We start from the raw sequence: 12,977 nt of genomic DNA, 5'->3' as shown, positions 1-12,977 counted from the left end.
AAACTAGGAATGGGGTGGGGTGGGGTGTAAATTAATGCATTTCGGTCCATTGTAAAATATGCTTATAAAATGATAAATAAAGATGTAAAAAAAAAAAAGTATGAAATTTTGAAATGCTGATTTCCAGACCTTGAAAAATCTGGAGTTTTGTGTGAAAGTCTTAATAAAATATATATATAAGGTCAAGACTTCCATCGACCATTTCTCCAAATACAACATAATTGTTTATCAGCAGCAGCGGTTGTCGTAAAAACTGAAAATACGTCCAAACTTTGAGCCGATTACCTAAAATGTTCAGCTGTCCTAGAGGGGGCGGGGTCATGTGCATTTAAAGGGCCAGCGCTCAAAACGACCTTTCTGGTGTCATTAGTCAGAAATATTGTTGAAGATGGACCTGTGGAGTTGAATTAATGAAGAATTCATCCACTTTTATTAGACTTTGGTTCATTTATTTGTGTATTTGGACCCTAATAGTTCATAAAGTTTAAATTTGAACCCTCCAGGTGCTGCAAAGCTATATTTATATTCATTTAGGCAAAAATCCAGTGGATTTCTACAACTTCTTTTAATTCCTGCTTAATTTGTTACGTTTATAACTAGTTACGTCATGACATTTGCATATATAAGGTCAAGACTTCCAGCGAACACTTCTCCGAGTGCGACATAATTGTTTAGCAGCAGCGGTTGTCGTAAAAACTGAAAATACGTCCAAACTTTGAGCCGATTACCTAAAATGTTCAGCTGTCCTAGAGGGGGCGGGGTCATGTGCATTTAAAGGGCCAGCGCTCAAAACAACCTTTCTGGTGTCATTAGTCAGAAATATTGTTGAAGATGGACCTGTGGAGTTGAATTAATGAAGAATTCACCCACTTTTATTAGACTTTGGTTCATTTATTTGTGTATTTGGACCCTAATAGTTCATAAAGTTTAAATTTGAACCCTCCAGGTGCTGCAAAGCTATATTTATATTCATTTAGGCAAAAATCCAGTGGATTTCTACAACTTCTTTTAATTCCTGCTTAATTTGTTACGTTTATAACTAGTTACGTCATGACATTTGCATATATAAGGTCAAGACTTCCAGCGAACACTTCTCCGAGTGCGACATAATTGTTTAGCAGCAGCGGTTGTCGTAAAAACTGAAAATACGTCCAAACTTTGAGTCGATTACCTAAAATGCTTGGTTTTTATTAACAAACAAAAGTGGCTAAATGGGACAGAGCAGCACAGTCAACAACCTGGGGGGGGGGGGGTCACATGCATTTAAAGTGCCAGCGCTCAAAATGACCTTTCTGGTGTCATTACTCAGAAATAGTGCTGAAGATGAACCTGTGGAGTTGAATTAACCTCCTCAGACCCAGCTATGGGTTTTCTGTCCACATTTTTAGACAAGAGTTTCACAACTTTATACAAAAAAAGCAGAGACAACTGTCCACCACAAAGAACATTCCATAAAAATTTTAAAAACTGCATCTGAAAAAACTGTTGCATCATGATGTTTCCAATATCGACACTGATTTAATAAAAAAAACAAAAAAAAGCTTGTACTTTGCTGACATTTCCTGGGTCTCAGGAGGTTAATGAAAAATTCAGACCCAAGCAGAGCATTTACAGTTTATGTAGACCACAGGGAAATGTCAAAAAAAAAAAAAGAAAAAAAAGAAATGTTTGAAAATGCATAATTCCATTTAAAAAAAAAAAAAAAAAAGCAAAATGTCACTCCTTTAAGTACGAAGCTTCAGTTCTTCCTCCGCCACTGCTTCTATGCGTGCAAAAGCGTCGGAAAATGAAAAACACACACTCTTTGAATGGATCACATGTGCAGGCAGAGCTCAGTCTTATAATAATCCAATCAAACTCCAGTGCGTTGTCTGACTCTGGCCTTGTGTGCAATGAGCTGTGACAACTTACCACCCAGCGTAGCCACAGGCTGGTCTCGCTGGCGGTGCGCAGGGTCACATTGGCGGGGGAGATGTCCGGAGGGGCTTGTAGGGTCTGGATCTTTCTGGATGGCTGACTGGGAGGACTGGTACCCACAATGTTTACCTGACGCATCCGGAACCTGAGGCGGAGGAAAGCAGCTGACGGTGGATAAATCATCTAAAGGTGGGTGTTTAATCATGACATGTTCGCAGTATGGGAGGGGGTTTAGATGAGTTTAGAATAGATTAGACCAAACTTTAATGATGCCTGAAAGGAAAGGTCATCCTCTGCAGCGGAGAATTGGATTTTTTATGAGTAGAAAACGAATAAAAAAACCATACAACACTAATAGCGTGTTGAATTAATTAACACATAGGCTGAATAATTAACATCAGAGCATTTTTTTTTTTTACAGTGTATGTAAGACATTGACGTTATTTCATGTTAATAAGCAGGACATATTCAAGAATGTTTATTGTCATTATATGAACATAACGAAATTAACAAATAAAGACCCAAATGTCCATCTATGACCAAATGCATCTACTGATGTAAACGGTTTAATACCTGATGATCCAATATTTTATTAATACATCAATATCGTGCTCAGTATTTTGCTTTCTTAAGTGAAAATTATGTATTTTTCTTTATGTAATATACAGATTATAACTGATGTTCATAAAAGCTCAAATTAAAGTTGAATATTATTATATCAAAAACTACGAAAACTGAAGAAATAGTGACTTTTTCAATAAAATCTATCATTAACTGAACATAAACCCAGAGTGTCCATCCACTGTCATTGATCCAACTCCATGGGTTTTACTGGTGAATCAAGGTTGCAGAAGATGACGGTGTTCCCATGGTAACTACGGGTCTAAACCATCTACTGATGTAAAATGTTTAATAACTTCTAAATCCTATCAATACATGTAAATAATTGGTCTAAAATACAGTTATTCATCTATTCATGGTCATCACATATGACCCATTTGGACGTTCAGAGGCTCCGTAGTTACCGTGGAAACACCGTCATCTTCTACAACATTGATTCACCAGTAAAACCCACAGAGCTGGATCAATGACAGTGGATGGACACACTTGGTTTATGTTCAGTTAATGATAAATTTGCGGAAAAAGTCACAATTTTTTTTTTCTGTTTTTTTCTGTTTCTGATATAATAACCCCCAACTTTAATCTGAGCTTTTATGAACATCTACATGATCAGTGAATAAAATATAGGAAAATACGTGATTTTCACTGAAAAAGCACAGAATACAGAAGATAATATTACAATAAATTGTGATAAATCACTTAACCCTGTAAAGCCTGAACCATTAAATCACTGACAGAAAATTCCAGTTCTTTCAAACTGGAACCTTTTTTGGTCCTTCTGAACAACCTCAAAATTTTTTTTTAAAATAGCAGTTTCCATGTATGAGTTTCAATTTTGTATCATATTTGACACAGCAGGTCTCAATGCTCAGATATTATTTTTGAACGAACAAAAACATAATATAACACAAACATGTTGAACAAATTGGTCATTCCTTTTCAAAGCTATCAAAGTTCTTCCTCCTTCCTCTTTAATTTAATCTCATGGTGTCATTGAAAAGGCCTCTGGTGAACGAATTCCTCACCCTGGTGGATTATCTGTGTATTGTATGTATCTAATTGTATAACATCAGGTTTTTCAAGAAAAAAAATATGACACTGATGATGCAGAGGGCTTCAAAACTCATGTATCAAATTTGATACGTTTGGCGTTATAGGGTCAAGGAAGGTTAAATATAGAGAAAAATTCACTTGGGAACTGACACAAACATAACCCTGGGTCTTTATGGGTTAAAAAATAAATAAATAAATAAATAAATAAATAAAAACACTCAATAATATGTATATCAAGACTATGTGCAATGTACAGTCATGGAAAAAATTATTAGACCATCTAAAGTCATCAAAAACAATGGTTATGTAATTGAGTACTAACTCCTGTGTGTATCATGTGACTAAAACAGACAGAAAAGAAAACATGGAATGACTAAAAGCACTGTTTTTGTCAGTACAATGCCATAGATATTGATGTAAGAACTGAAGTGATTTTGGTTATTATCAAGAAAACATGGAAAATGGATAGATATCAGCTCTGAAATTAAACTATTATGAGTTATTTTTGTTTTTGGCATTAAAATAAACACGAAATTGAAGAAAACGAGGGTGGTCTAATAATTTTTCTGCGACTGTATATAGAAAATAAATGTAAAACACAGTATGTACAGTCCGGTGCAGTAACAGTATGTGCAGTTAGAATGCAATTGCGTGTAATATTATGTGCAAATAAGTTAGCAAATGTGTAAATGAATGGCAGAGATAATATTAAATGAATATGTGTGTTATTGTTTGCGTTTTTACCTGTAGAAAGTGTAAGGGTTCAAGTCCAGGACATCCAGCGACCTAGCATCAGGTTCATTAGACAGTTGTTGAACCATCAGCCACTCCTCATTCTCTCCTATTATACCGATCTGAAACAAAAGGGGGCTATATGATCCACTGAACAAATTAAATACACAACGTAACAGGAAACAGGTGCACGAACAGTAAGACATCAAGGAATGACCAATGCTTTTCATTCAACAGATGGGAAGAGTTTTACCTGGGCTTCAACCTGCCAGCGGGAGATGGATGTTTTACCGTCGTAACCAGGTTTGAACTGGAGTGTGACAGAGCGAGGGCCGATGTTGGAGATGGCCAGATTAGTGGGAGGACCTGGCAACTCTGGACAAGACAGAAGAGGAAGGATTAATTAACCCTTAAAGACCCAGGGATACTTTTAAGGCAGTTTTTCTTATGTGATTTATCATCATTTATTGTAATATCATGCTCTGTATTTTACATTTTTTCAGTGTAAATCATGTATTTTCCTATATTTAATTAACTTTTTTTTTTTTTTTAACTAATTGAAGAAATAGTGACTTTTTTTTAGTCAAATCTATCATTAACTGAACATAAACTCAGTGTCTCCATCCACTGTCATTGATCCAACTCCATGGGTTTTACTGGTGAATCAATGTTGCCAGTGTAATACCAACCATTATGTGAAGCAACTATCATTGCATTACGTTGTGAAAGGTCTCAAAAATGTCTTTTTAACACATAAAGACCCTGTGTTACTTTTGCGGCAGATCCTAAATATTTTTTTTTTTCTCTATATTGAACCTTTCTTCAGTGATTTATCACCATTTATTGTAATATTATGCTCTGTATTTTACATTTTTTCAGTGTATATCATGTATTTTCCTATATTTAATTCACTGGTTATGCAGATGTTCATTAAAGCTTATCGTAAATTCAAAGGTTATTATATCAGAAACAGAGAAAACTGAAGAAACAGTGACTTTTCAGTCAAATCTATCATTAACTGAACATAAACCTAGTGTGTCCATCCACTGTCATTGATCCAACTCCATGGGTTTTACTGATGGATCAATGTTGTAGAAGATGACGGTGTTTCCATGGTAACTAAGGAGCCTCTGAACGTCCAAATGGGTCTAAACCATCTACTGATTTAAAATGTTTAATAACTTCTGAACCCCTAACCCTATCAATACATGTAAATAATTGGTGTAAAATGCAGTTTATTGTCTTTTCATGGTCATCAGATATGACCTGTCTGGACGTTCAGAGGCTCCGTAGTTGCCATGGAAACACCGTCATCTTCTACAACATTGATTCATCAGTAAAACCCATGGAGTTGGATCAATGACAGTGGATGGACAAACATGTTTTATGTTCAGTTAATGATAGATTTTACTGGAAAAGTTACTTTTACAGCAGTTTTTTCTGTTTTTGATTTTTTTTTTTTTTAATATAACATCTTTTTGTTGAAAAATATGGCACATCAAAGACAGAAAATCAACATTTCGGGAAACAAAAATTTGACTAACAGGTAAATGTCATAGTTATTACAGTTTTAAGCAAACCTACATAAAAAACCCATAAAAAATACATAGAAAATACACAATGAAATAAAAATTAAATATATAAAAAGAAGAGAATAATAATAATAATAATAATAATAATAATAATAATAATAATAATAATAATAATAAATCACAATCACAAGGTAAGAGTGGAAGTGATTTGCAGAAATTTCAGAAGGGCTGTCATTTACTGTAGAACTTAGAGGGAACAGCTCTTTAAGAATATCTAATCTTTTCTATTTTTAAGAAAGACAGAACGTCCCTGAGCTGATATAATAACCTTTGATCTTACTCTGAGCTTTAAAGAACGTCTACATGATCAGCAAATTAAATATAAAAAAAAAAAAAAAAACACCAGGTTTTCACTGAAAAGAATACAAAATACAGAGGGTAATGGTATTATAAATGGTGATAAATCACTTAAGAAAGGTTAAATCTACAGAAAAACTCATTTGGGAACTGCCACAAAAGTAGCACTGGGTCTTTACGGTTTAAAATAAAGCACTTTTTTGTTTCAAACTAGGGCAGTAGAGTATTTTTTTCTTCAAAATATATTGATCACCAGATGACTCACAAAGCCATATCTGGAAATGATTAACCCTACTAGTGTGATGTTTTGAATTTTGTAGACAACTGAATAGAAAATCATAAAAATAAAAGCTAAAAAAGTCCATGTTTTTGGACCGCCAACGACACTCTCTATAACTTTATTGCTGTTCAAATGGTTTAAACCCACCAAACATAAAAACTGCTGTGACGACTCTTCTAGAGCTAAATCAGGTCATTTCATCGACTCCAGTCGGAAAACACACCTGGTTTTGGTCAAGACCGTTCTGTAGCCGTGCAACTTTCATGCAACTGATGTTATTTTTGCAAGCACATCTTCATTTTTAGTGTTTTTCTCCCGTTTGTCGCTCATTGTCAGGTTGTGGTTATGGTACAATGTGCAGCCCCACATCAAATCTCACCGCTTTCGGAAACAGCTGAGTAGGAGACTGTTTTTAGTTCGACTGTAGCTGTAGTTTGTGGTCACCGGAGCTAAAACATTATCATAATGTACCGAAAAAATAGAATATATTTTCTTCCTCCAGGTAGCATTAAAGGTGGGGTGCGAGATGTTTTCCTGGACATTTTTTTTTTTACTATATTGCTTAAAATCCCCTTCACATCCTGATTACAACCAATTAATTAAATGCTTTAACAAAAAAAACAAACAAACAAAAAAAAAATTGTCACCTGTGGAACGGACAGGACTGAAAAAACACCATCCAATCATTTTGAGCGCCCAATCGACATGATTGAATGGTGATATGTCTGTCAAATTCAACTGCCATTTGTCCCTCCCCCCTCTGCGAGCACAATCTGGTACTCTGGGGGCGTGGCTTCAGGGGGAAATCTGAAGAAAGGGGTTTGGAATTTTGAATTGTGTATTTTCAAAATGTAGCTTGCTCGAACCGTTTTTCCAGGATCTCCGACCCCACCTTTAAGAAAGGTTAAATCTACAGAAAAACTCATTTGGGAACTGAAACAAAAGTAGCACCAGGTCTTTATGGGTTAAAAGAGCACTTTTTTTTTAACTATGGCTGCAGAATATTGGGGAAAAAAACCTGATAACATAATATTTTTTCTTCAAAATATAATGACCACCAGATCTTTCCCATAGCTGTATTTGGAAATGATTAATCCTACTTGTATGATGCGTTGTAGAGAATTAAATAGAAAATAATCTTAAAAATCAAAGCTCAAAAAGTCCATGTTTTTGGACTGCCAATGATACTTTCCGTAACTTTATTGCTGTTCAAATGGTTTAAACCCACCAAACATAAAAACTGCTGTGACGACTCTTCTAGAGCTAAATCAGGTCATTTCATCGACTCCAGTCGGAAAACACACCTGGTTTTGGTCAAGACCGTTCTGTAGCCGTGCAACTTTCATGCAACTGATGTTATTTTTGCAAGCACATCTTCATTTTTAGTGTTTTTCTCCCGTTTGTCGCTCATTGTCAGGTTGTGGTTATGGTACAATGTGCAGCCCTACATCAAATCTCACCGCTTTCGGAAACAGCTGAGTAGGAGACTGTTTTTAGTTCGACTGTAGCTGTAGTTTGTGGTCACCGGTGCTAAAACATTATCATAATGTACCGAAAAAATAGAATATATTTTCTTCCTCCAGGTAGCATTAAAGGTGGGGTGCGAGATGTTTTCCTGGACATTTTTTTTTTTTACTATATTGCTTAAAATCCCCTTCACATCCTGATTACAACCAATTAATTAAATGCTTTAACAAAAAAAACAAACAAACAAAAAAAAAATTGTCACCTGTGGAACGGACAGGACTGAAAAAACACCATCCAATCATTTTGAGCGCCCAATCGACATGATTGAATGGTGATATGTCTATCAAATTCAACTGCCATTTGTCCCTCCCCCCTCTGCGAGCACAATCTGGTACTCTGGGGGCGTGGCTTCAGGGGGAAATCTGAAGAAAGGGGTTTGGAATTTTGAATTGTGTGTTTTCAAAATGTAGCTTGCTCGAACCGTTTTTCCAGGATCTCCGACCCCACCTTTAAGAAAGGTTAAATCTACAGAAAAACTCATTTGGGAACTGAAACAAAAGTAGCACCAGGTCTTTATGGGTTAAAAGAGCACTTTTTTTTTTAACTATGGCTGCAGAATATTGGGGAAAAAAACCTGATAACATAATATTTTTTCTTCAAAATATAATGACCACCAGATCTTTCCCATAGCTGTATTTGGAAATGATTAATCCTACTTGTATGATGCGTTGTAGAGAATTAAATAGAAAATAATCTTAAAAATCAAAGCTCAAAAAGTCCATGTTTTTGGACTGCCAATGATACTTTCCGTAACTTTATTGCTGTTCAAATGGTTTAAACCCACCAAACATAAAAACTGCTGTGACGACTCTTCTAGAGCTAAATCAGGTCATTTCATCGACTCCAGTCGGAAAACACACCTGGTTTTGGTCAAGACCGTTCTGTAGCCGTGCAACTTTCATGCAACTGATGTTATTTTTGCAAGCACATCTTCATTTTTAGTGTTTTTCTCCCGTTTGTCGCTCGTTGTCAGGTTGTGGTTATGGTACAATGTGCAGCCCTACATCAAATCTCACTGCTTTCGGAAACAGCTGAGTAGGAGACTGTTTTTAGTTCGACTGTAGCTGTAGTTTGTGGTCACCGGAGCTAAAACATTATCATAATGTACCGAAAAAATAGAATATATTTTCTTCCTCCAGGTAGCATTAAAGGTGGGGTGCGAGATGTTTTCCTGAACGTTTTTTTTTTTTTTTTTTGACTATTTTGCTTAAAATCCCCTTCACATCCTGATTACAACCAATTAACTAAATGCTTTAACACACACAAAAAAATAAAATAAAAAATTGTCACCTGTGGAACGGACAGGACTGAAAAAACACCATCCAATCATTTTGAGCGCCCAATCGAAATGACTGAACGATGATATGTCTATCAAATTCAACTACCATTTGTCCCTCCCCCCTCTGCGAGTACAATCTGGTACTCTGGAGGCGTGGCTTCAGGGGGAAATCTGAAGAAAGGGGTTTGGAATTTTGAATTGTGTATTTTCAAAATGTAGCTTGCTTGAACCGTTTTTCCAGGATTTCCTACCCTACCTTTAACAAAAGGTTAAATCTACAGAAAATTTCCTTTGGGAACTGAAACAAAAGTAGCACCAGGTCTTTATGGGTTAAAGAGCACTTTTTTTTTTTTTTTTAATTGGGCCGCAGAATATTGGGAAAAAATCTGACAACATAGCATTTTAACTTTAAAATATATCGAACCCCAGATCATTCACATAGCTGTATTTGGAAATGATTAACCCTACTTGTATGATGTTTTGAATTTTGTAGACAACTGAATAGAAATTTATAAAAATAAAAGCTCAAAAAGTCCATGTTTTTGGACTGCCAATGATACTTTCTGTAACTTTATTGCTGTTCAAATGGTTTAAACCCACCAAACACAAAAACTCCTGTGACGACTCTTCTAGAGCTAAATCAGGTCATTTCATCGACTCCAGTCGGAAAACACACCTGGTTTTGGTCAAGACCGATGATATGATGATGAAAGATGATGGTGATATGTCTATCAAACTTAACTGCCATTTGTCCCTCCCCCCTCTGTGCATACCCCTCTTCATGCATGAATCGTGTGTTCTCAGAGGTTTGGAGCACTTGTTCAGGAAGCGAAGCCAGAGCCAGAGCTTGCCTATATTAGCTAAATTAGGATGGAAAGTTCACCGGCAAACTATTTTGTCGCTAACATAAATCACTAGAAAATGTAACATTAGCCAGATAGGTTTAAATTGGGGCTGTTCTGGAATGGCGCATTTCCACTACGTGGTACCGACTCGGCTCAACTCGACTCGGCCTTTTTACGTTTCCATTACGAAAAAGAGCCTGGTATCTGGTACCCGGTACTAGTTTTTTGGTGTCACCTCCACTGAGGTTCTAAGACTGGGGACCAGATACTAAAATGTGACAAGTAAACACTGCAGACCACTGATTGGTCAGAGTCGTCTCTATGACCCGCCGTTTTACAAAAAACAGATGCGGAAGTTGACAGTAAATATAGCGGTAGGTTAATCCACATGATGACAGCCTGAAAAACTACACCATGGTCGGATGAGGATATTCAGACGTAAAAATTTAGCATGAGCTTGATGAAACAACACGCAACAAGCGAGTTTATCAGCAACTCTCTGAGCAGATGACACGGAAGTAACGCGCCACATCGTTACGATGACCAGCAACTGTAAAGTCGGTAGTAACCCATGATAAAAATGGCCTCCAGGAATAGTATCTGGTACCCAAGTTGAGTCGAGCTGGGCTGAATCGAGCCGGTTCCAAGTAGTGGAAATGTGGAATTTGAGCGCCCACTCGAAATGATTGAACGGTGATATGTTTATCAAACTCAACTGGCATTTGTCCCTCCCCCCTCTGTGCATACCCCTCTTCGTGCATGAGTCATGTGTTCTCAGAGGTTTGGAGCAACTGGTACAGGAAACGAAGCCAGAGCTTGCCTATATTAGCTAAATTACGATGAAAAGTTCACTGGCAAACTGTTTTGTCGCTAACATAAATTACTAGAAAATGTAACATTAGCCAGATAGGTTTAAATTGGGGCTGTTCTGGAATGGCGCATTTCCACTATGTGGTACTGACTCGGCTCAACTCGACTCGGCCTTTTTACGTTTCCATTACGAAAAAGAGCCTGGTATCTGGTACCCGGTACTAGTTTTTTGGTGTCACCTCCATCAAGGTTCCAAGACTGGGGACCAGATACTAAAATGTGACAAGTAAACACTGCAGACCACTGATTGGTCAGAGTCGTCTCTGTGACCCGCTGTTTTACAAAAAACAGATGTGGAAGTTTACAGTAAATATAGCGGTAGGTTAATCCACATGATGACAGCCTGAAAAACTACACCATGGTCGGATGAGGAGATTCAGACGCAAAAATTTAGCATGAGCTTGACGAAACAACACGCAACAAGCGAGTTTATCAGCAACTCTGAGCAGACGACACGAAAGTAACGCGCCACATCACTATGACGACCAGGTACTGTAAGGTCGGTAGTATCCTACGATAAAAATGGTCTCCAGGAATAGTATCTGGTACCCAAGTCGAGTCGAGCCGAGCTGAATCGAGCCGGTTCCAAGTAGTGGAAATGTGGAATTTGAGCGCCCACTCGAAATGATTGAACGATGATATTTTTATCAAACTCAACTGGCATTTGTCCCTCCCCCCTCTGTGTGTACCCCTCTTCATGCATGAATCGTGTGTTCTCAGAGGTTCGGAGCAACTGGTACAGGAAACGAAGCCAGAGCCAGAGCCAGAGCTTGGCTATATTAGCTAAATTAGGATGGAAAGTTCACTGGAAAAGTGTTTTGTCGCTAACATAAATCACTAGAAAATGTAACATTAGCCAGATAGGTATGAACTGGGGCTGTTCTGTAAGAGTGGGGGTGTTGGAGGAGACTGAATGAGGTATGCACGGATCGGGGCCAGAGCCAGGGCCACCGGAGCATGGCTTTGGGGGGATGTCGGAAGAAAAGGGTTTGGACTTTTGAATTGTGTATTTCCAAAATGTAGCTTGCTCGAACTGTTTTTCTAAGATCCCATACCCCACCTTTAAGGACAGTATAAGGACAGTATCAATAAATAGACTTAGAACGTTGAGTCCTGACCTGGTGGAACCCCAGAGGAGATGGTGGACGCCGACAGCTGGCCTTGGCCTTTGGAGGTCATGGCTGCCACCTGGATGGTGTACGTGGTGAGAGCGGTGAGGCCCGTCACCTTGTACTCCTGAGTCAGATTTGGTAAATAATGGGTCACTCGTGTGTTGGTCCTGTTGAACTCCTCCCATGAGATTCGATAGCCTGGAAAAAAATGGGTTTGCACATAGAACAAATGCCACAGGGTTACACAGGGTTCACAGTAAACCCAGCCTGGGGACTTATACAGATCCAAGACAACTGTTAACAGTTATCTTTAAAAGTCGGGGTGTTACATATAAAGCCCGTGGGCCAAAAACAGGCCACTAAAGGGTCCAACCTGGCCCATGGGGTGCAAAAATTACACTCGGCTGACCAAATTTTTAAAAATCAGCATCGGCCTTATATAAGATGAGGCAGAATATTGTTAAAATTGCATGTATTTTTCAGGTTGTTCACGTTATTCACATTTTTAAAGGATAGTTTTTAGATGGAAATATTTTCATAATGTAATTTTACTTTTTTATTCTAAAAGATTGGATTGAATGAATGGATTTCCACTAGGGATGTCTGTTAATATCAGCCCACTGATATTATCGGCCTGATATTGGCATAAAAATGTAATATCGGTGAATGTCGTTATCGTTTTTTTTACCTATTATTAAAACCGATAAAATAATGTCTTGATTTCGTCAGCATTTACCGACGCGTAAATAAAGCATTGTTTGTAGCTGAAAGAAATGTGCAGTTTTCCAAATTGTACAGTAGAGTTGCCACACTGTAATGGACTCATGGAGGGAGGGAGAGAAAATAAATAAA

At 37.5% G+C, this 12,977-nt stretch overlaps 1 protein-coding gene across 1 annotated transcript in view; it reads right to left on the bottom strand.

The window, feature by feature from the left end:
* sdk2a (sidekick cell adhesion molecule 2a) overlaps positions 1 to 12,977 on the bottom strand; it is a 432,880-nt gene that overhangs the window by 80,760 nt on the left and 339,143 nt on the right. Inside the window, 4 exon segments of the mRNA XM_030142001.1 lie at positions 1,912 to 2,062; positions 4,336 to 4,445; positions 4,577 to 4,698; positions 12,132 to 12,323. Coding sequence (XP_029997861.1) covers positions 1,912 to 2,062; positions 4,336 to 4,445; positions 4,577 to 4,698; positions 12,132 to 12,323 — 575 coding nt within the window.

Source organism: Sphaeramia orbicularis, chromosome 8, assembly GCF_902148855.1.
Source record: "Sphaeramia orbicularis chromosome 8, fSphaOr1.1, whole genome shotgun sequence".
NCBI classification, from domain to species: Eukaryota; Metazoa; Chordata; class Actinopteri; order Kurtiformes; family Apogonidae; genus Sphaeramia; species Sphaeramia orbicularis.
Note: the sequence above shows the minus strand (reverse complement) of the source record. Positions and strands in the feature narration are given on the sequence as shown.